This window comes from Bubalus bubalis, chromosome 5 (assembly GCF_019923935.1).
Source record: "Bubalus bubalis isolate 160015118507 breed Murrah chromosome 5, NDDB_SH_1, whole genome shotgun sequence".
In the NCBI taxonomy this organism is placed as follows: domain Eukaryota; kingdom Metazoa; phylum Chordata; class Mammalia; order Artiodactyla; family Bovidae; genus Bubalus; species Bubalus bubalis.
Window position 1 is genome coordinate 131,424,677 of NC_059161.1, and position 18,963 is coordinate 131,443,639.

Here is an 18,963-nt window from a genome sequence, read left to right on the forward strand (position 1 = left end):
CCGAAGCCTCTCAGAGCCCTGAGATGCCCCCACGGGCTAGAGGAGGCCCCGCCCTCACTCTCCACTGGGCAGCCCTGGGGACGGGGGTTAAGGAATGTTTGGGTCGTCTGGTCACAACATTCCCCCCGCCCAATTATCACCTTCGAAAGCTCCCGGGGTTCCTTGGCCCCCTAGGCAGAAGTCTTTCTCCCCTCCTCAGAGCGAGGCCCCCAGGGCCTGGCACAGGTACACACCTGGCACAACACAGATGCCCGAAACATGCCCCCCACCCCGCCCTGCGGCTGCCCCGAGCCGGCGGAAGGACGAGGTCTTCGCAGCCTGCGGGGGTCCCTGCGCCTCCGTGGCCTCCAGTCGCTGTCTGTCCATCCTGGGGTGGCCTCCCGGACGCTCCCCTCCACGCTCCAGGGTGTTTCCGGCAGACACCGCCTGAGGTGTAATTACCTATGTTTGCTCCCGCTCTGGACAACCAGAGTCCAAGCGGCCGAGGGCTCGTGTTCCAACAGCGGTCGGCTGGGGCGGACCCTCAACTGCCTTTACCGGGCTGGGGGGCACCCTGCGAGGGCGGGTCCCGAGAGCGCCGCTTAAGGTGGACTTCTAATTGGAAGCGACAAAGGCTGGGGGTACAGTGCTGCCCAGGGGGCCACCACGTCCCACCAGAGTTCAGATGTGTGACCAGAGGCACACCTTCTCGCCTCTGAGCTTCCCACTCCACCTCCCACCCCGTAAAATGCAGACCCGGGCTCCCACCGCCAGGGCTCGTGGAGAGGGGACGCGCGCGTGCCTAAGGTAAAGCGCCGCCTGGGCCGGGCTCGCGGGGTGCGCTCGTACCCGTCCCGGGCTAGAGAAGCCGCTGCCCGCGGCAGGCCCCGCTCGAACAAAGACTGCCGGGGGTGGGGTGGGGTGGGGGGCAGCTCCTGCCAGGCCGGTGGAGAGAGGACGCTCGCGCTCGGGACCCGGAAGACTGGACCCTCCGCGGGTGTAAGATGAGACTGGGGGGTCTCCGGGTGGGGCGGAGCGCTGGGGCCCGGAGGGCTTCCTGGAGGTGAGGTTCCAGGCGCGGGATCGGAGGCCGCGCGGCCCCTTTAAGAGCCGGGGCCAGGGCAAGAGGGGAGGGCAGAGGGCGCCCGGCGACGGCGCGGAGGCCGGCCCCCGCCCCCCACGGCCGCCGCCTCTAATCTGCACCCGGAGCCGGGGCGCTGGCTGACGTCACCTGCCCCCGAGCCGCGTGCGCTGATTGGCTGCAGGTGACGTCAGGGGCTTTTTTCGCTCGGCATGACCTCATCCCCGCCGGCGGCCCCGCCCTCCGCCCCGGGCCTGTCACTCGCGGCCGAGCGCGGCGGCCAAGCCGGCTCCGCGGCCCCCGCCCCCCGCCCCGCCGGACGCCGGACCCCGAGCCCGAGCCCGAGCCGGAGCAGCCCCGGCCGCGCCCGCCGAGCCGCGGGGTGGGATGCGCGCGTGCCCGCCCGCAGTGCGCGCGCTCGGGCCCGTGAGAGCGCTCCCCGCGGCGGCGGCGACGGCGGCGACCCGCGCGCTCCCCCGGCCCCGGCTGCGCGGGCCCCCGCCGGGCCCATGGGCTGCGCGGCGGAGCGGGCGCGCTGAGCGCAGCGCAGGTCCCGGGTGCCGGCCTGAGGCGAGCGAGAGCGAGGTGAGCGGGGCGCCGGTGGGGCTGGGGGACGCGCGGGGCGCCGGCGGGGCCGGGGGGTGGTTTTCGTGCGGGGCGCAGGCGGGGCTGAGGGGGGTCGCGCGGGGCGCTGGGGGCCTGGGGGCGACGCGCGAGGCGCCGGGGTGCTGGGGGTACGCGCGGGGCGCCGAGGGCCTGGGGGTACGCGCGGGGCGCCGAGGGGCTAGGGGATCACCGGCGCGCGGCCCGAGCGCCCGGCTCGGCCGGGTGGGCGCTGCATCGGGAGCGCTCGGGGGGCTGCGCGGGGGCGGGCACGGGGAAGAGGAGATGGCCTGGAGATGAGCGGCCCCCACCGGCCCTCAGGAGCGCCGCGGACCCGACCGAGAAGTCCTTCCCCCGCCTCCCGCGGACCCCGGCCCGGCACACACCCGGCCACCGCTTCGCCTCCTTTCTACGCGCGATTCTTTCTTATTTTGGTGGGGGAGGGGCATGAATTAAGGACGAGGACGACCATTAAGATCGAGCGTGGATCTATCTGAGCCCCATGTGCCCCCCAAAAAGCCACCCCCCCCCCCCCACAACACACACACAGAGGGACCAGGATTGAAGAGGATCTTCCTTTCCAGGGCCGGGCGCGGAGATGCGGCGGCCTGGGCCGTTGGAGCTCAGGGCGTTTGGCGGGTGGCAGCCTCAGGAGACGTTCGCTCCGTGTCTGGCCTTCTCCCCTGTCTTGCCAGGCTGCGATGGGCACCCCCACCTCAGGGAGCTCAGCTGGCCTCTGCGGAATAAAGGCCAGCCGCCAGCCTGCTGCAGACGCGGCGGGTGCTGGGGGAGGGGCTGGCACTGCCAGGCTGAGTGCAACCAGCCTCCTTCAGCCTGTGCACCCACCTTGGGGTGAAGGGTATGTAATAGTCTGGCCTGGAGGGGAAGGGGCAGAAATGGGCCCAGTCTGCACGAGGTCATCCCTTCTGGGAGAATTTACCTTCTAATTTCCTGCTGCAAAAAATGTACTGACTTTGCAAGGGGGAGCGTTGGGGCCTGGGCTCTCAGTGATGGGGTGGGGGTGGGCGGCCTCCGTAGGATGGGGGAGAAAGGCGACGGGTGGAGTGTGCGGTCTGCAGTTTTCTTGCGCAGCTTGGTGAAGGGGAGGGGGTTCTTCTTGCCTTGTGCCCTCTGCTCCTGGGGGTCTGTGGAGGTCTGAGGGACTGTCCGTTCCCAGCGTCTCCCCGAGTCCTTCTTGCTCCCACAGCAGCCCAGGAAACGCAGGTAGCATCCAGCACCCCTGTCCTGCCCCAAGAGGGCAGGTGTCCCTGGCATTTGCTCCTCAGATGGTTGATAAGCATCCGCCAAAGATGGCCAGGTCATGTGACCAGGGACTGGGAGTTCGTCCTGAAGTCTAACTGAAATACCTCCTGCTGTAGTCAGCCTAGGGCCCTGGGGGAGTTGCTAGGCAGGTTCTAGTCCCCTGCTGCCCTCCGGAAGCTTCCTGGGTCCCAGAGGCTGCCTCTGGAAAGGGCAGGTTCCAAGCACAGAGATGCAGAAAGATGTTTGAAGCCCCTTTCCGCACCAGGACCCTTCCCAGCATCACCTCTCCTCTAGGCTGAGGCTGACCTTGAGGCCCAGAAGCTGCAAAGAGCTTGGGGTGGGGGGTGGGGGGCCCGTAGGCCGGGGGTGGAGGAAGCGGAGGTTGTCTGCCTGTCTCCTAGATGTGCAGCTCCCAGGGAGAGGAGAGGAAGGGGCGAGCCCACAGCAACAGTGATGAGGCTCTGGCTGAGACCGTCAGACTGCACAGGCTGAGGCCCCCTCTGCCTGAACGTCAGACGGTGACTGGTGGGCGCTGGCCCCGGCAGTTAGCATGGGGGAGGGGTGCCCAGTAGAAGTCCTGCAGATCAGCGGGGATAAAACCAGCTAGGCAGGAGCAGAGGAAGCCAAGACTGGTGCATCCTGAGCCTGCCTCCCCGAGGACCCTTGTGCCAAGCCCTCCAGTCCCAGTTCAGCCCCAACTCCTGGGCACTGAGGGTAGAGCCCCACCCCACTGTCTCCCAAGTCCATAGCCTCCCCAGGTTAGGCTGGCTCTGCCTGGCCTTGCCAAGAGCAGCCAGGACAGAGTGGACGCAGCTTGGGTCCTGTGCCAGTCATCTCAGAGAGCTGGGGGGCGGTGCAGAGAGCAAACCTGGTGAGCACGTGGGCCCTGCCTATGCGAGGCCACCCCTGCCAGCCTCTCTCCTGGCTTCCAGAGGGTAGCAGTTTCTGCCTCCAAGCCTGCCCCAGGGTCAGAGTGAGCCAGAAACCCAACACCGGGGGTCTGTCCGCCGTCAGCTCTGCCTGAGGCCTGCCTTTGTGACCTGGCTCCGCCAGGCCGGAGCCACGCTGAGTGGTGGCCACGGTCTGTGTCTGCCTGTCCCTGGGATTCCCGCGATCCCCTGATGCTGAGCACAAAGTGCCATGGTGAGGATGCCCCTAGTTGGGAGTTTTCTGGTTGTACACATGCTGAGGGACATGGATGTCCCTCTTGGAGGCCATGGGAGCTGGTGAGGAGAGGCTGTGGCTGCATCTGGGGCTGGGGCGTGCTGGAATCTCGGGCACTCGCGTGCAGAAGGTGAGGACACGCGTGCAGTGACCACGTGAACGCGCACACATGTGTGAATCATGGCACACGGGGCTGGGATGGATTGTGGGAACCGGGTAAGTACGTGCCATGAGCGTGGCCAGTGGCAAAGGGCTGTGTCCAGCCTGTATTTCACATGAGGGCCAGGCGGCGCCGTGGACCCCAGGAAAGCAGGGAGGCGGTGCCTGTGGCCTCCCAGGCCTGGCCCAGCGGCAGGCAGGGAGGGGCGGGGCTCCTCCTGCTTCTGGCCTGGGACCCTGTCTCCTGGCTGCTGCCCTCTGGTGGGGCTGACCCAGGCTCCCAGCTGACCTAGGCTCTGGGTGCTCCCTCCCCAGGGGAGGGTCTCGGCTGAGCCTGCAGGGGGTCCTTAAAAGCCGGGAGGCCCAAGCCCCTACACATGCATTTCCTCTGCGCCGCCTGGCCTATTGCAGCATCTCCACCCGCCCCTGCTCTGCCCAGCTCTGCGCCCTGCTCTGCGTGTCGCAGCTGGGGAGGTGAGGGGTCTGCCCAAGGAGGGCCTGGGGGCCAGCACGATGCAGGGGGTCCCGCCCAGGAAGGGCAGGGCTCCCCAGGATGGGAGAGTGAGCCTGTGCATGTGGGAGGTGACTGGAGGGTTAGGACCTGGTGGGGCGGGCAGGGGCGGGCGGGGCTGAGGTGGTCCCACCCAGCTGCTGGGCACCTGAGGGCGGGCGCGGGGAGCGGGCGAGGAGCGGACCTGGCTCTGCAGCTCCGCCTGCTGCCGCAGGAGCAGCGGTTGCCTGGCACCCCTGCTGTTGCCATGGCAACAACGGAGGTGCCAACTTGCTAATGAGTCCCCCTCAGCTGCGAATAACAATATTACAGTGGTTAATAGGGCCAAGCCAGAGGCTCCTCAGCAGCCAGGGGTGGGGACCAGGTACCAGGTGGGCCCACAGGCCAGCCGTCCACCCCTCCAGCCCCTGCCCCCTCTCCTCCGCGGGTCTCCGGCCTCGCCTCCCTGCCCCTCCGCCAGCCTCCTTTCCCCTCCATGCAGTGGGCACCCCTTCACGCCCCTCCGGCAGTGTAAGGACTGGAGGGCAGGGGCCAGCAGGCTGGCCGCAGGGGCAGCAAAGGCCTCCTCCCCCGCCCCACCTCCCCCCATGGGAGGAGGCTCTGCCCATGGTGTCCCCACCCCACGGCCTCCTTGTCGGGGTCCTGGGCCTCTGGACTGGATGCAGGTCCCACACCCCACGGTGGGAGGCTCTGCCCAGGTGGGTCAGGGGGGCCTGGAGGCGGGTCCTGTCCCAGCCTTGAAGGGAGTCAGGCAAGAACTTGGAAAAACCTCTCAAAACCGCTCGACCAGGAGTCGAGTTGGGAACCCCTGGGCACATGGACAGAGGCCTCAGAGCAGGTCGGGCCCCTCAGCAGGCAGACCCACTGTCTTGCCATGGCCCTCAGGAGGGCAGGGCCCCGTCTGCACCCCAGGCCCTGCCCCCACCATCAAGGCGCCCAAGCGCCTGAGGAGCAGCATCTGTGAGCAGGACCTCGAGCTCCCAGCACTGCCCAGGGCCTCCCTTGGCACCAGCTCCAGTTGCCCAGCCCTGGGCTGCCCGTGCCAGGCGGGCCAGTCCCCACCTGCCGTGCACCTACTCCTCTGTGACCCCCGGCACCCCCCACCAGCCTGGGAGCTCATCCCAAGGGCTGGCACAGAGACAGTGGCCACTGCCCCCAGGGCCGGCAGTGCTGACTGAAAGGCGAGGCGTGTCTCCAAGCGCCGCACCCCAGCACCCTCTGTGGCTGCCAGCGAGGGGCTTACCCAGGGAGTTCCCTCACTGGCCCTGTGGGGGAGTCCGTCTCTCAGCCTCCCCGGCCCCAAGCTGGCAGAGGAGAGACCCCGGGTGATCAGGGCGGCCGTGGGCCCCTTTCTGTCCAGTGTCCTTGATGCGACCTTGGGTTGATCCCACCCCTCCCCTGAGCCTCAGTTTCCCCAGCTTTCGAGCAAACTCGTCATCCTGAAGATGCATGCCTCCCTGGGCACTGTGAGGCCTGGGAGGGGGGGCGTTGAGAAAGGCCAGTCTTGGCAGGTGGGCCAGTGGTGGCAGAGGCTTGGCACCAAATCAGAGGGGGCTTCTGCCCAGACTCCTTCACGTCCCACCCACCTCCTACTCCCTCCAGTCACCCCTGAGCCCGAGGGTCCTACACAGTCACCCACACTCACCACTGGCCACTATCCTTGCGGTGCCCTCCACCGCACCGCAATCCTTGCACCCCCCAGGCTCCCAAAGGGGCCTCCTCAACCCCAGGGCACTGATGAGTCTGTGGTGCCCCGTCATAGTGTCTGCCCCATTTCGTAAGTGTGTGACCCAGCCCTGCAGAAGGAGGAGGAGGCTGGCCCCCTGTGTGCCTGAACCCTGGCCCGCAGAACTGGGACGCAGAGCTCCCGGCCCAGTCAGTGCCCTGCCCTCCACCCCATCCAGATGATCGGCTTATGGAGCCAGCGGGCCACGCCATCCAGAAAGTGGGGGGCAGGGAGAGACCTGTATCCCCAAGACAGGACAGGCAACGCGGAGGCAGAAGGGGGTGCTCTAGGAGGGGTGAGCATCCGGGGGGCCCGGGCCTGGGGGAGGGACCCTCGGGCCTCATCCTGCCTGAGTCCTGCGGTCCTGCCTTCTGTGGTCCCCACTCGCCTTGCCACATCCTGCTGAGAGGCTGGCGCTGTGACCTGGAGGGCTCAGGATGGGACCAGCCCCTCCCGAGCACCCTTCCCAGGGTCACAGACCCCAATGGGAAAGCAGCGGGCTTAGGGAGCCCAACCTCCATGAAGGAGCCAGAGGGAGCAAGAACCCTCCCCACTGGCATGTGTCAGCCCCAGACGCGCTGCTGCCCTTGGACCAGTCCCCTTGCCAGCCCGTCCGAGGCCCAGGGGCCTGCGGGACCACTGACCGTCCGCCTCTCCCCGCAGGTCTGGCGCCATGCCTGGGCACTCCAAACCCTAGGCCACGTCCAGGCCGTTGGAGCTGCCCCTGCCCGCTCCCGGGGTCGCCCCTCCCCACCGCCCACTGCCGCGCCATGGCCGGGGACCGGCTCCCACGGAAGGTGATGGATGCCAAGAGGCTGGCCAGCCTGCTGCGGGGTGGGCCCGGGGGGCCGCTGGTCATCGACAGCCGCTCCTTCGTGGAGTACAACAGCTGGCACGTACTCAGCTCCGTCAACATCTGCTGCTCCAAGCTGGTGAAGCGGCGTTTACAGCAGGGCAAAGTGACCATCGCTGAGCTGATCCAGCCTGCCGCCCGCAGCCAGGTATGCAGCCCGCCCGCCTCTCTGGCTCCTCCGGGAGCCAGGGCTGGGGCAGCCTTCCCTTTTTCTGCCCTTGAAGCTGCCCTGTGCTCCTCGGGGTCAGATTCCAAGCCATTGGCAGGCAGCGCCCCTGTCCACCTTAGGCCTACAAGAGCGCTCCTCCCCAGGGTGACCCTCCGCCGACAGACTCAACACCCTCCTACCAGCTTCCCGCCCTCCCCACAGAGCCACTGACCCTGCCCAGATCCCCACTCAGCCCCACACAGAGGCCTCCATGCAGGGCCCAGCCACGTGGTGTGGCTGTGCCCGGGCCGTGGATGGAGCCAGAGGGGACACGGGAGACAGACGGGCAGCGAGGGGGGGCGGCTAGGCCCACTCTGACCACCCTGAGGACTCGGAAGAGGACCAGACGGGCAGCTGGGGGGCTCACACAGGCACAGGGGCATCCAGCCCCGGTCTCTCCCCCTGGAGTCCTGAGGACCAGGAGTTCTCTCCGAGGCCTGCAAGACCGTCTCTGGTCACCTGCAGGCAACAGTTGTCTCTGTTGCCCAGGGGCATCGAGCCCACACTGGACTGTGACCTGGGAAGCCCGCGTGGGGGAGGTTTGAGCCCCCCACCCAGAGGCTCAGGGAGGAGTCTTGGTCACTGGCCCTGCTTGGGGCAGAGCTGGGATGTGAGAGGAGCCAGACGGGAGTCCCCTGCGGCCTCCAGTGAGGGGAATCCGGTGATGAATAACCCCCAGCAAGTGCTGGGCCAGAATGCTCTTCCATTGGCTGTCGGTGACATCATCGGCCCAGGGCTGGCAGCTCAGCAGGCTTAAGGGCTGAGCGTGTTGGGGGGGGGCCACCAGCTGCTCCGAGCCCAGCGGCTCACATCTGGGCCCCCAGCTGGCAGCAGAGAGGGGAGGGCCGGTGGGCCCCAGCTTCCCACTGCTGCCACTGGGATGGCTGGGGGCAAGGAGGGCCTGCTGCAGCCTCCGGAGGCCCCATCACTGGCCAGGGACAGAAGGAGACCCCAGACCCAGAGGTCCCCCCACCCAGCCTTCCGAATCCCCAACGTGTGCCTCCTGGGGCCCTCGGCCTCCCTGGGAGCCAGCCAGGCCTCCCTGTGCCCCGGAGGTCAGGGCGCCCGCACGCGCCTCCTGCGAACTCACGCCTGCCCCGCGTCTCCTCCACGGGGGCTGGGCCCCGGTGTCTGTTCACTGTATGGGGGAGCGTGGCTGCCTCAGGGGCTGTGTCCCCCGACCCTCCCTGCTCCGGGGCTGCCCTGTGGCTGCACAGTCAGCTGTCCAGGGTACACCGTGGCTGGGCGCCCGCCCTCCCTGCCTTGGAGGCACCACAGGGACAGGCCCCCCTTTCCACCGCCTGACCAGCAGCAGCGGAGGCGGCAGGGGATGCGGCGACTGGCGGGCACCTGGCCCCCCTGACCTCTGCCCTCTGCCCAGATGGAGGCCGCGGAGCCTCAGGACGTGGTGGTCTACGACCAGAGCACCCGGGACGCCAGCGTGCTGGCCGCAGACAGCTTCCTGTCCATCCTGCTCAGCAAGCTTGACGGCTGCTTCGACAGCGTGGCCATCCTCACAGGTGCCTTCCCGAGGCCTCTCTCCCCGGCTGGCGGCAGGGCGGGGGCGGGGGTGGGGGGGCACGTCCAAAGGGTCACGTTCCGGATCGGCCTCTGCTCTCCTCTCTAAGCCCAGGGCCCAGCGTCTGCTGGGGCAGTGGGGACCCAGTGGAGGCGAAGCTCGGGAGCTCTGAGTTCTCAGGGACTCCTCCGACCCCCTCCCCCGGGCCCCCACACTTCAGGTCCCCCCTCCAGCGAGGGCCCAGGCCCACCACCAGCAGGTGAGACATGGACAGTGGGAAACCCCGACACAGGCCTGAGGCAGGGGAAATGGGGGGATCTAGGCAAAGACCTGGTGTACCTTGGAAGCTACCCCCCCACCCGCACACGTGCGCGCGCGCGCACACACACACAGACACACGCATACAGTCTGAGGGAGGAGGCATAGGCCCCACCCTGGGGAACCCTAGTCTGAGCGGGAATTGATCCCCCACTGGGGGGTCCTCTGAATGCTCCCAGCTGGCACAGGGAGCCTAGCAACCGCCTATTTGATCACCACCGCTATCTGCCGGGGGGATGTCCCCATGGGGCTTACATTCCCCCAGATCAGACTGGCCAGCCCCCTCCCCAGGTGGCCCAGGGCCTGTCCCCCGGGATGTGCGACCTCCCTGCCTGGGTACCCTGGGCTACAGCAGGAGGGGGTGGGGGGAGGGCCCACAACGGCATCACCCCCACCATCACACAGCTGCTAGGGTGCTGCTCTTCATTCTGACACCTGCCCTGAGCACCTCCTGAGCATGACGGGCATTGGGAGCACCAGGCCAGCCCTCCTGTGAGGAGAGGGGCTGCAGACTGCTCCTGCAGCTGCCGGGGGCCGGGGCTCCGGGCAGACCCCTCAGAGAACGGGTCCTGTGAGCGTGTGCTGTGCTCTCCATGTGTGGATGGGGTGTGTGTGTGTGTGAGCTCTGGGAGCCAGAAGCCACAGAGCTGCAGAGCTGACACAGCTGATATGCCCTGGGGCTGTGTGGGCCGAGCGGAGGGGGCGTCACAGGTGTCCTGGTCTGCCCGCAGTCCCCGGGAGCCCCTGTGTGTGTGCACACACACGCGTGTGTGTGCCCTTGCTGCACATGACACCAGAGGCCCTCCCAGACATTTGAGAAGCGGGTCCCCGAGCAGCGCCCCGCTTCCCCCTGGGCTGCCCAGGGCCCTTGCTGGTCTGTCCCAGGTGAGCTGGGTGGGAAGTCCCCTGCGACCTGGCTGTGCCCCACCCCAGGGTTAGAGGGTTTCCCCCGTTTCTCTGAGGAGCAAGCCAGGGAGCAGTCATGACCCTGAGGAGGGACCAGGCTTGGGGCAGCGCCCACCCGAACCCTGGAGAAGGGCAGGGCTGAAGGGTTAGAGGCAGGCCGTCGGCCCAGCGAGCTAGGCACACGGAGCGGGCTGGGCAGACGCCCGCGGGAAGGACAGACCCCTCCGTGGGTGGGAGGAGAGGCGCCAGGGAGACGCGCGGCACAGCCAGGGAGAAGGGAACTCCAGGGCGGGGCGCTTTGCGGGAGCGAGCGGTGGAAGCGGGTCGCGCCAGGGTCCAGAGCCGGTGCCCAGACCACGCCGCGCCTCTCCCGCACGGCTACTGGCCATGACTCCCGGCGGGCATGGGGACGCGCGCCTGGCGCTTTAAGGGATGCACGGAATGCGGGCCGGTGTGGTCGCCGCGGGCCGCCCAGCCCCTGCGCGCCACCCCTGGACCCGGCGGAGAGGACTCCGGGGCTTGTGGCCCCTGCGCGGAGGGCGGGTGCCGCCCCAGCCCGGGACTGCGGCGGGCAGGGACTGCGGCGGGCAGCGGGGGCTCCGGGGCGCGCCCCCAAATCCTGGCCGAGCCGCATCCTCACTGGAGCGCGCAGTGACAGAGGTGGGTGGGGCCAGGAGTGCCTCCCGGGACGCGCGTTTTTCCCAACCTGCAAGGCATGGTTGGGGAGGGGGGGCTACCCTACCGAAGGAGGGTGCCCTGGAGAGCCTTAGGAGATCTGAGCACCTCCCCAGGTCCTGAGAGGGCTGCACCCGGGGGAGTGGGGGACAGACGGTCCAGGGCTGCTGGCACAGATGCTGCCCCTCCCATGTCACCCATTCCCAGGCCCTGGGGTGTCCGGAAATCATGGGAGGACGGGAGGCTACAGGGAGCACTCTAAGCTGCCTGACTCTGCCTGGAGGGCGTTCTTGGGGGTTCCAGAAATTGCAGCAAAGGCTGGCAGATCTCTGCCCCTCCTAGAGGCTCTCCTTAGGAAGAGGGGGTTCCTGGTGGAATTCTCCACCCCACACACTTGCCTGTCTTTGCTGCTCAGAGAGCAGAGGAAAGGGACTGGCAGAGAAGGGTCTTCTGAGAGATGGTGCAGGCCCCGCCCCTCCCCCACGGGCGTCCCTGGCTCTGCACAGTGAGCTACGGCCCGGCCGGCCTCCCCTCGGGACCTGAGCAGCAGTGCCCGTGCCTCTGTCACCTGCTTCTCCCCATGCAGCCAGCGAGCTCCCCTCCACGGCTGACACCTCCATGCCCCTAGCCTGGAGGTCATGGTCCCCCAAAGTCCAACCTTGGTTAGGGGCCCCAGGAATGCACGAGGCAGGCACTCTGGTTTCTCTGAGCTGGGTCTAGGTGAAGAGCGAGGTCGCCAGGCATCTCTGTCTTCAGGAATCAGCCAGGTCTGGCCCCAGCTGTGTCTGCGGGCCCTCGCCTCGCCCCTCTGCCGCCTCCTGGGGACAGGTCGGCCGTGACCTGGCTGTTCGCTTATCCACTTCCATGAACCTCAGCACAGTGTCTGGGGCAGGCAGGACCAGGACACCGAAGCCCGAGGTCACTCGCTGAGTCCAGTGTGTGCCCGTGGGTCCCCCTCAGCCCCTTCCTGACCAGCGGAGGGGCTCCTTCTGCCCACGTGCAGTCCAACGTACATGCGCGGGCAAGGAGGCAGGACACACGCCGGCCACGTGTAAAGCGTGTGGCCTGCGTGCCCCAGTCCCCAGAGCTCCTTTCTCAGCCCAGCCTCTGCTCCTCCGTCGTCCCCTGCTGGGTGGAATGGAGCCTTAACCCGAGCGCACATGGCCCTGTGTGCTGTGCCAGCTCCAGAGAGTGATGTCATGCCCAGGGCACGGGGGGAGTGGCCCTCAGAAGCCCTTGCCTCTCTGTCCTGGCATCCAAGCCTGGCCCGGGGCTCCCAGCCAACTGGAGGGATTGCATCAGCCCTGGGGGAGAGGCGGGCAGGCCCAGCCTGGCCCCACGCCAAAGCGTGAAGACCCCTGTGGCCTCTGAAGCTGCCTGTGCGTGGGTGCTGCGTGTGCTGCGTGCTGACTGGTCATTTGTGCGGCCTCCACTTTTATGGGCATCACAGCGGCGTCCTGAGGGAGGCCAGCCCCTGATTGGCATGAGGAGGGATGTGGGCTTAGGGGCGGGTGATGGGAGCGGGACAGCCTGGAGCCCTCCAGGACCAGCACGGAGACCAGGTGCTCCAGCCAGGGGCTTGCCGGCAGACTGGGCTGGGGTCTGTGCAGGGGGAGGCTGGGCAGCTGCTCTCCTTCCCCATCCAGCCCACCGCCTGACATGCGTCTCATCCATCCGCCCGCAGGGGGCTTTGCCACCTTCTCCTCCTGCTTCCCCGGCCTCTGCGAGGGCAAGCCTGCTACCCTGCTTCCCATGAGCCTCTCCCAGCCCTGCCTCCCTGTGCCCAGCGTGGGCTTGACCCGCATCCTGCCTCACCTCTACCTGGGCTCTCAGAAGGATGTCCTGAACAAGGTGTGTGTGCAGCCGGAGCGGAGCCTCTCCTGGGCTGGCCTGGGGTGGGGGGGGGGGGGAGTGCGGGGGTGGGGGAGCTGACCGTCGATGTAGGGGGTAGATACGCTCGGGTGTGAGCCTGCCGGTGGTTTCACAGGACCCCAGAGGTCCCGGCAAGACCAGGGCAGGGCGGGGGCAGGGTCTGGCAGGGCTGGGCAAAGAGGCGGCTCCCTGCCCCTTTGGCTCTGCAGCCTACATGCCAGACTGCTGATGTCACTGGGCCCCTGGCCAGCCCTGAAAGAACCCCGTGTTTTAAAAATGGTGACGCGGAAAGAGGGTAAAGCCACCGCCCAGGCAGCGCAGCCTTAAAATTCCTGGGAGCGGGAAGCAGGCTGTGGGCGGGCCTTGCAGGAGCGGCCCCCCACCCCTCCACCTAGCGAGGGGCATCCCAGTTTTCAGCCGGCTGCACCCGCTTCCACCCTGTTCCCTACCCTCCCAGGATCTGATGACCCAAAACGGAATAAGCTACGTCCTCAACGCCAGCAACTCCTGCCCCAAGCCCGACTTCATCTGCGAGAGCCGTTTCCTGCGCATTCCCATCAATGACAACTACTGTGAAAAGCTGCTGCCCTGGCTGGACAAGTCCATCGAGTTCATCGGTGAGGTGGCCGGCACCCTCTCGCCCAGGCCCGGGGAGGGCTGGAAGGGGGGGGGCGGGAGAGGGCGGGAGAAACCTGGGGGAAGGGAAGGGCTGTGCGGCCCCAGCACTCACGTGGACCCCCGTCCCCAGATAAAGCCAAGTTGTCCAGCTGCCAAGTCATCGTCCACTGTCTGGCCGGCATCTCCCGCTCTGCCACCATCGCCATCGCCTACATCATGAAGACCATGGGGATGTCCTCGGACGACGCCTACAGGTAGCGCCGCCCCCTCCACCCGCTCGCCCCGCCCCCTCCACCTGCTCGTCCGTCCGCGGAGCCACCGTTCTGGGCCGGGGAGGAGGCCTGAGCCCAGCCCTGGCCCACTGGGGTCTGCCCAGCAGCTAGGTGCCCCCGAGTGGGCACTGGGGGCTGGGGCGAGCCTGGGGAGCTGCCTGGCCCGGCCGGAGCCCTGCCCGCATCCCGCGGCTCTCCCCCAGGTTCGTGAAGGACCGGCGCCCGTCCATCTCGCCCAACTTCAATTTCCTGGGCCAGCTGCTGGAGTACGAGCGCAGCCTGAAGCTGCTGGCCGCCCTGCAAGGCGACGGGGCGTCCCACCCCGGGACCCCGGAGCCCCTGCCGGGCCCTGCCGCCCCACTGCCGCCGCCGCCGCCACCACCACCTACCTCAGAGAGTGCTGCGAACGCCGCCTCCAGGGAGGCTGCACAGACAGGGGGTGCGGAGGCCCCCGGCCCCGCCCCTGCCACCAGCGCGCTGCAGCAGGGCCTCTGCGGCCTGCACCTCTCCTCCGACCGCCTCCAGGACACCAACCGCCTCAAGCGCTCCTTCTCGCTGGACATAAAGTCGGCCTACACCCCGAGCCGGCGGCCTGACGACCCTGGGCCCCCGGACCCCGGGGAGGCCCCCAAGCTCTGCAAACTGGACAGCCCGTCCGGGGGCACGTTGGGCCTGCCCTCCCCAAGCCCTGACAGCCCGGACGCGGCGCCCGAGCCGCGCCCCCGGCTACGCCGGCGGCCCCGGCCCCCAGCCGGCTCCCCGGCGCGCTCCCCGGCGCACGGCCTCGGCCTGAACTTCGGCGACGCCACCCGGCAGACTCCGCGGCACGGCCTCTCGGCCCTGTCGGCACCCGGGCTGCCCGGCCCCGGCCAGCCGGCCGGCCCCGGGGGCTGGGCGCCGCAGCTCGACTCCCCGGGCACGCCCTCCCCCGACGGGCCGTGGTGCTGCAGCCCCGAGGGCGCACAGGGCGCGGGCGGCGCGCGGTTCGCACCCTTCGGCCGGGCCGGGGGCCCGGGCGCGGGCGGCGGCGACCTGCGGCGGCGGGATGCGGCGAGGCCCGAGGCCCGGGACGCGAGGACCGGCTGGCCCGACGAGCCGGCCCCCGAGACGCAGTTTAAGCGCCGGAGCTGCCAAATGGAATTCGAGGAGGGCATGGTGGAGGGGCGCGCGCGCGGCGAGGAGCTGGCCGCGCTGGGCAAGCAGGCCAGCTTCTCGGGCAGCGTGGAGGTCATCGAGGTGTCCTGACCGCGGCCGGAGCGGCCTCTCCGCGGGGACGCGGCGCCCCGAGCCCTTGGCTGCCCTCGGCTGGGCCCGCTATAAATATATATTATATATAATGCAAAGAAAGGTAAATGGTTTTACTGCGATTTTTATCGAGAAGTAAATATTTCAATTTTTTATTTATTTAAGCTGTTCATTCTGGCAATGATTTGGCAACAGTGCGGGCGGTCCTCGGAGCTCTATTTTTACTGTCTGGTATTTAAACTGAAACCCACGTTTCTAAGCAATATGAGGCCACCTTCAGTTGCAAGCTGGGGTGCCAGGCCTGGGGTTCCCTGCCCCCTCCCCCAGGAAACACTGCTGACCATTGCAAAGAGGCTGCTGAGCTTTCGTGCACTTTTTACATAAGAAAAGGGGAAAAAAGGATAGAAAACCTTTGCCGCAGACTGAGCCGCAGAGCCTCCCTGCTCTCCCGCTGCGTCCTCTCCTGCCCCTCCCTTCTCTGCTCCTCTCCCGGCTCGGCTCCTCACCAAAGCCATAGATGGGAGGGGGTGTCCCGGGAGCCGGGGGGCCCCCCAAGGAGGCGCTCACAGCCCCCTGCCAGCTCCAGGCACTAAGTCTCAGTGCCACCGAGGGCGTCCCTGCCACCCATCCCCCCAGCCTGTTGCCTGCCAGGTGTTGGGGGGCCAGGGTGGGGTCCGGAAGAGGCTAGCAGTGCAGAGAAGGGGGCTCTGAGTGTGAGGGGACATGAGTCCCCAGGGCAGGGTGGAGGTGGAACAGCCCCACTCGCGTCTGAGCCTGGGTCCAGCCTTAGTTCCAGTTCCGAGGAGGCTGCTACCCTCTCCTCCACCTTGTGCCCCCCCCGCCTCCCAGCGCCAGCTGCCAAGTGGGGAACTGGCAGAGGGGGAGCTTGGCCCCTGGGGGGCAGTGGGAATAGCTGGGCCAGCCGCGCTGGCTCCACTGGTCGGAGGGCAGATAGATTCAGGGTCTTGTTCTGCCGGTCGAGGTGCCTCTCAGAGGAGGCACCTCATGCCTCTGGGTGGAGGTGGGGTGGGGTGTGGAGGCTTTCCTTCACTTGGGAGAGCCCCCTCCAGCTAAAGGCCCCTCATGTGAGCAGATGCTGGAGGTGTCCCCCATGTCTGCCAGCCCCCACAGGGCCCTCAGAGGAGAAAAACCCCATACACCCCTCTCCTGTGGAGCGCTCCCCTCCCAAGTCTCCCTGATATCTTCGAGGTGACATGCCAGTCCCCAACCCCCGTTAGCTTTTTGGCCCAGGTGGGCCAGCCTGGGGGTGAGGGCGGGAGAAAAGCCCCAGCTATCCTCACCCCCCACCATCTGGGGATCAGGGGGACCCAAGGCTTTTGGCAGCAGGAGTGGGTGTCCCCCGACCTTCAGATGTCCTGGAGCATCCAGGAGTGGATGCTGGTCACTTGGTAAGAGGCCAAGGCCTGGCTGGAGGGGTGGCCTGGGCAGGACTGAGTGCTTGGGCAGGTGGGCGGGAGTTGCCTGCCCCCAGCTGCCCTCCAGCTGTTTATTCTGTTTGTTCTTCTTTTCACCCCAGCTCCTGTCCCGTCAAACCTCCTTTGAGCAAAAGTCCTGTTCCTGTTCCCTCTGTCCCCACCCCGTTCCCCCAAGAAAATAAGCTATCATTGTTGTATTTGCAATCTATGGATTAGAGGTTTAAGTATTTATTATTATTGGTTTATTATTATTATTATTGATTATGTAAATCTGCCTCCTGTCTGTCTATCGCGTTGGGTTTCGGAGGTGACCCTGGGTGTGGAGGATGCACTGGTCCCCTCTCCGCACCCCACGCCTGTGCTGTCCAGGAGACAGTGGTGGGGGCCACTGGTTGAGCCCCACAGCCCTGGGGGCAGGTCCCACGGCCCGATCCCCTCCCTCCGTCCTTCTCCAGGGCTGCCGGTGCCCTGTGGCTTCTGGCCCGGGGCACATGGGGGCTTTTGCTCTTGAGACACTGGCTGAAGTGAGTTGTTGTGAAGGGAGAAGTCCTGGTCTCAGCCCCCCAGCCCACGCCTCTCCCCATGCGGGGGGCACCAGGCACCCAGCAAGAGCCCTTTCCTGGTCAGTCCCACCCACTCCCTGGGAGGTGCAGAGTGGGGCCCCAGGGCCCTCCCCTCCCCGCCGGCCCAGTGCCCTGGCATGGGGTCCCCAGAATGGACCTGGCCCCCTCCTATTATTTGCTGGAAAGTCCAGCGGAGGAGAGGTGGCAGGTCCGCCCGCCCGGCTCCTGGTCCCTCTGGACTGGGCCGCCCACCCACCTGCCCGCCCCTCCTCTCCACCCCCTCCCCCATCGCGGCCGCTCTCTGCTCCCTGTCCTGTCCCCTTCTTTTGTATTTGGAAACAACGTGTTGTAATAAATCCTGAGATGGGTGTTTTCTCCATGCCTCTGGCTGCCTCTTTCTTCAGGCTGGTGGGAGGTGGTGTGGAGGGGCTTCCTGGGGCCAGGAGGTGGAGGGTATGGGACCTGGAAGGCCAGACTGCCCCCCACTCTGGCTCTGAACCCAGAACCCTAAACCCAGGGGGCAGGGGGGAGGGGGGAGGGGGGATGGGCAGATGTAGGATGTAGAACAGCCTTTTTTTTTTTTTTTTTGCTGTTTCAAGCTACTGAGAATTTAAATAACGTAGAACTATATAAAAGGGAATCTCAGTTTCGGCCTTCAGCTCCCCCCAACCCTCTCTCCAGAAATAACTGCTGGGAGCAGTTCCACACCCCCCTGCAGACCTCCCTGTGTGTGCACGCATGAGCAGCGTGTGAGTACACGCATGTACCTACCACACAACAGCTCTTCCTTTTCACCAGAAACAGGGGTATAGCTCTACAGAGCATCTGCAACTAGCTTTAGGGTGTTGTTTAGATTCCTTATGGAACGTGCAAAGCCCAAAGGCACAGGGATGCCTGATGGGAAGCTCCCTGCATGTCTCTGGCCACCGGGGTCCTCTCCCTGGAGCCAGCGCCCCCTGCAGGCCTCCTTCCCTCCCTGCCGGGGTGGCCGAGCTGCAGTATCAGTGTCCCCCTGGCCACTGAGCGTCCTCCGCCCTCGCTGCGGCTCTGAGCATCCCCATGGTGTCTCCTGGGACACATTCTGGACCTGACTCCCCTGGCTCCCTCCAAAGTTTGCCCAGCCGTTACCATAACGACGGCTCCGCTGTACTGAGTGCTTGTGATGTGCTAGGCACCACTCCCTGAATTTCCTGGGAACCTCAGCTCTGGAGTCTCCGGGCAGCGTCCCCAGCAGATCTGTGCCCTCTGCCCCGCCGACCTCTGGCTAATGTGGCTCAAGATCTCCACTGGGGGGTCTGACCCTTCTTGGCGGTTGAACCTGCCTATCCTGGGGACCCTGCTCCTTTCTGAGCAGGCAGGTAGCCTAAACCAGTGACACCAGCCAGACCTGTGTCTGTGCAAGTGTGAGTGACCACACACACGTGTACACATAAGCACATGTGCACGTGTGTCAGCACACACACTTGTGTGGTGTATGTGTGTTTCAGGAAGCAGGAGAAAGCCAGGCCAGCCTCTCATCCGGGTCTTCGGGAGGAGGTAGGGTCCTTGAATCCTGCATCCTTAAGAGTCCTCAAAGAGGCCAAAAGCTAGAAGCATTGGCTGTCCTCTGGCAAAGCTATTTTTAGCTCAAGAACATCTATTTATAGCTCTGGCAGCCCCTTGGAGTCAATAAAGAGGAGGACTGGAAAAAGCTGATGGTTGTTTGCAGCAGCGCAGTGGCGCTTCCCCACCCCAACTCTGTAGGAGGACGGGAGACCAGCAGGGGCCCTGGGGCCAGGGCAAGACTCCAAACCCCCCGGCTCCCAGGGGTCAGCTGGCCCCAGGACTGAATGAGGCAGGCAGGGCGGTCGGAGCTGGACCTCGGGGGCTGGCCTCCGCCTGCTCCTGACCACAGTCTGGTCCCGGCCACACCGGGTCACCTAGGTTCTGGGCCCTCTGCTTATGTTTCCATATCTCCGCCGCCACCCCTCACCCCAAGACCAGGAGCTCTAG

The 18,963-nt window shown here is 66.6% G+C and overlaps 1 protein-coding gene across 2 annotated transcripts; it reads left to right on the forward strand.

Annotated features, from left to right (window-relative positions):
- The first annotated feature begins 1,511 nt into the window (after positions 1 to 1,511).
- Positions 1,512 to 17,348, forward strand: DUSP8 (dual specificity phosphatase 8). Of its 2 annotated transcripts, XM_025286997.3 has the most exons (7): positions 1,512 to 1,645; positions 7,150 to 7,487; positions 8,929 to 9,067; positions 12,650 to 12,816; positions 13,295 to 13,454; positions 13,586 to 13,709; positions 13,931 to 17,348. In XM_025286997.3, exons 2-7 carry the CDS (start codon positions 7,257 to 7,259, stop codon positions 14,970 to 14,972), a joined length of 1,863 nt encoding a protein of 620 aa, XP_025142782.2. In that variant the 5' UTR covers positions 1,512 to 1,645; positions 7,150 to 7,256; the 3' UTR covers positions 14,973 to 17,348. The 2 variants fall into 2 exon arrangements, with proteins under 2 accessions (XP_025142782.2, XP_044799805.2); XM_044943870.2 differs by lacking the exons at positions 1,512 to 1,645; positions 7,150 to 7,487; positions 8,929 to 9,067 and adding an exon at positions 9,121 to 12,527.
- The last annotated feature ends 1,615 nt before the right edge of the window (positions 17,349 to 18,963 follow it).

Bases quoted from the DNA above. Each gene is read 5' to 3' on its own strand.
- DUSP8 (XM_025286997.3), top strand. From the start codon at position 7,257: ATGGCCGGGGACCGGCTCCCACGGAAGGTGATGGATGCCAAGAGGCTG. The intron at 9,068-12,649 runs GTGCCTTCCCGA...ATCCGCCCGCAG, and splicing joins CAGCGTGGCCATCCTCACAG to GGGGCTTTGCCACCTTCTCC. The intron at 13,710-13,930 runs GTAGCGCCGCCC...GCTCTCCCCCAG, and splicing joins TCCTCGGACGACGCCTACAG to GTTCGTGAAGGACCGGCGCC.